This window comes from Triticum urartu, chromosome 2A, assembly GCF_056163025.1.
Source record: "Triticum urartu cultivar PI428250 chromosome 2A, HENAU_Tu73, whole genome shotgun sequence".
Lineage (NCBI taxonomy): Eukaryota > Viridiplantae > Streptophyta > Magnoliopsida > Poales > Poaceae > Triticum > Triticum urartu.
In genome coordinates, this window is record NC_141874.1 from 626,469,386 (window position 1) to 626,472,194 (window position 2,809).

At 51.8% G+C, this 2,809-nt stretch overlaps 1 protein-coding gene across 1 annotated transcript; it reads left to right on the plus strand.

Annotated features, from left to right (window-relative positions):
- Positions 1 to 422: 422 nt before the first annotated feature.
- On the plus strand, positions 423 to 2,540 carry LOC125539270 (protein DMR6-LIKE OXYGENASE 1). The gene is made up of 4 exons (XM_048702700.2): positions 423 to 757; positions 877 to 1,124; positions 1,526 to 1,847; positions 1,924 to 2,540. Exons 1-4 carry the CDS (start codon positions 527 to 529, stop codon positions 2,170 to 2,172), a joined length of 1,050 nt encoding a protein of 349 aa, XP_048558657.1. The 5' UTR covers positions 423 to 526; the 3' UTR covers positions 2,173 to 2,540.
- Positions 2,541 to 2,809: the final 269 nt, after the last annotated feature.

Here is a 2,809-nt window from a genome sequence, read left to right on the forward strand (position 1 = left end):
AAAACTCAAGTTTTGTGACATGTTTTCCTTTTTCGAAATAGTGTGGCTAAAATGCACCCACAACCACGAGCGTCATTTACTCATAGCTTTTGTATTCCTTTTGTTCTTAAATATAAGTCTTTTTAGTGATTTCAATATAAATTATATACGAAGCAAAATGAGTGAACCTACATTCTAAAATAAGTATATATACATTTATATGTAGTTCGTATTGAAATCACTAAAAAGACGAATATCTAGAAACGGAAGGAGTATAATTCATTGCATCGACCTATAGCCACGACTAAAGACTAGTCCAATAACTCAAGTCAATTTATATTATATCCCAAAATTTTCATTCATTTATAGTAGAACTCCTAGCTGGTATAGGTGCTAAAAGGTTTTTGTTGGGCGTGCCATCATTTGCCTATAAAAGGGCAAGGCCAACTTGAATAGGTACACGGATCACATTACGGCAGCGAGTGGCAACACTAGCTAACAGCCGGGCAGCACGTACGCACACATCGTATCATTCCTAGACAAGAGCATGGCTCCGGCGATCGCCGCAAAGCCTCTCCTAAGCGATCTGGTGGCGCAATCCAAGCAAGTCCCGTCGAGCCACATCAGAGCGGTCGGAGACCGCCCGGACCTCGCCAATGTCGACCACGAGTCCGGCGCCGGCATTCCGCTCATCGACCTGAAGCAGCTCGACGGGCCGGGCCGTCGCAGGGTCGTCGAGGCCATCGGCGCGGCGTGCGAGAACGACGGGTTTTTCATGGTACGTAGTACGTGCACCGCTTGTTGAGACCAGTTAATCTTTTGTTCTGCCGATGTAGTAGCACGAGACGTTCGACAGAGCTCTGAACAACCTGACACTGGTCGTCACTGCGTATGTAGGTGACGAATCACGGCATCCCGGAGGCGGTCGTGGAGGGGATGCTGCGCGTGGCGAGGGAGTTCTTCCACCTGCCGGAGTCGGAGCGGCTCAAGTGCTACTCCGACGACCCCAAGAAGGCGATCCGGCTGTCCACGAGCTTCAACGTGCGCACGGAGAAGGTGAGCAACTGGCGCGACTTCCTCCGCCTGCATTGCTACCCGCTCGAGAGCTTCGTCGACCAGTGGCCCTCCAACCCGCCGGCCTTCAGGTGAGCACCGGTCGACGCTCGGCCTCATTTCTATCGTGTCAGGATGAACTTCCGTACGTGCAGCTGCTCATCAACTAATTAAGTTAGTTATACTAGCACTAATACTTAATTTTAGCCTACGACTTTTAATACTGTTGGTACCCATCGAATCTTTCAATACGGCCCGCTAAATAACCTGTCAAAACAACGAGGCGCATACCTAACATGTGCACCGTTAGACCTCTGTCAGGACGATGACAGGCTAGCTGTTGCAAAGAAGGAATACTACAGTATAACAGAAAGTAGGAGAAAAGGAGGCAAAATATAACTGCTGTTCGGCTGCGGTGGCAGACTGATAGGTGTATTTTTCGGTGAGATTGAGTTCGAAATAAACTGACAATTTGCGCTGACCGTGTGAGCAGGGAGGTAGTCGGCACCTACTCGACGGAGGCGAGAGCGCTGGCGCTGAGGCTGCTGGAGGCGATATCGGAGAGCCTTGGGCTCGAGAGAGGCCACATGGTGAAGGCCATGGGGCGGCACGCGCAGCACATGGCGGTGAACTACTACCCGCCGTGCCCGCAGCCGGAGCTGACGTACGGACTGCCGGGGCACAAGGACCCTAATGCCGTCACGCTGCTCCTCCAGGACGGCGTGTCCGGGCTGCAGGTCCGGCGCCACGGCCGCTGGGTGGCCGTCAGCCCCGTGCCCGGGGCGCTGGTCATCAACATCGGCGATCAACTGCAGGTATCCTTCTAGACAGACACAACTGTGGACAGCACTCTACGGCATCCACTAACGTTTCGGCTATGGTATCGTGCAGGCTCTGAGCAACGATCGATACAAGAGCGTGCTCCACCGGGTGATCGTGAACAGCGAGAGCGAGAGGATCTCGGTGCCGACGTTCTACTGCCCGTCCCCGGACGCGGTGGTCGCGCCGGCGGAGGCGCTGGTGGACGGCGGCCACCCTCTGGCCTATCGGCCCTTCACCTACCAGGAGTACTACGAGGAGTTCTGGAACATGGGCCTCGAGTCCGCCAGCTGCCTCGACCGCTTCCGACCGATCGCATGATGGACTGTCCGTCCGGCTGGCTGTGGGCAACAAAATCTCACGGGCCACAAATGTTGCTTGCTACCGATGATGTGTCGCCATAGGGGAAGGCCTCTGAAAGACGCCCGGAGCCGTCAGATATAGTTTTGGATGGCTATAAGATCGGGGTGAACGGGAGAACTTTGTCCGTAAGAACTTCAGTTCTCCCTGACCTTGACACTAGAGATACGACCGGTGCTTTTATAAAAGAAGAAGATGCGACCGGTATTTGACGCAAGGATAACTTGTGGGCGTCCATCGAGCTGTCTATCTTCTAAGTGCTTGAAACTTAACTAGTTTGTGAAATAAATTGGCGTTCGGGATAAATTAAACCATCCGGATTTACGTAACTACTCCCTCCGTCCGAAAAAGGTTGTCCTTCAAATGGATGTATTTAGCATCAAATTAGTGTTAGATACATTTATTTGAAAAACAAGTTTTTTCAGACAGAGGGAGTATTTTGCCAGGGACGGGCTTTGCCGAGGATACTTTCTGTCAGTGCCGTTGTTCACTATCAATCTATCGCGATTGACCACCTTCAGAAGGTATCCTTGCAGGTCGGCCAGAAATGATTTCTTTTTGGCCTCTCCATGTATGAGGTTGATGCGCATGGAAAAAA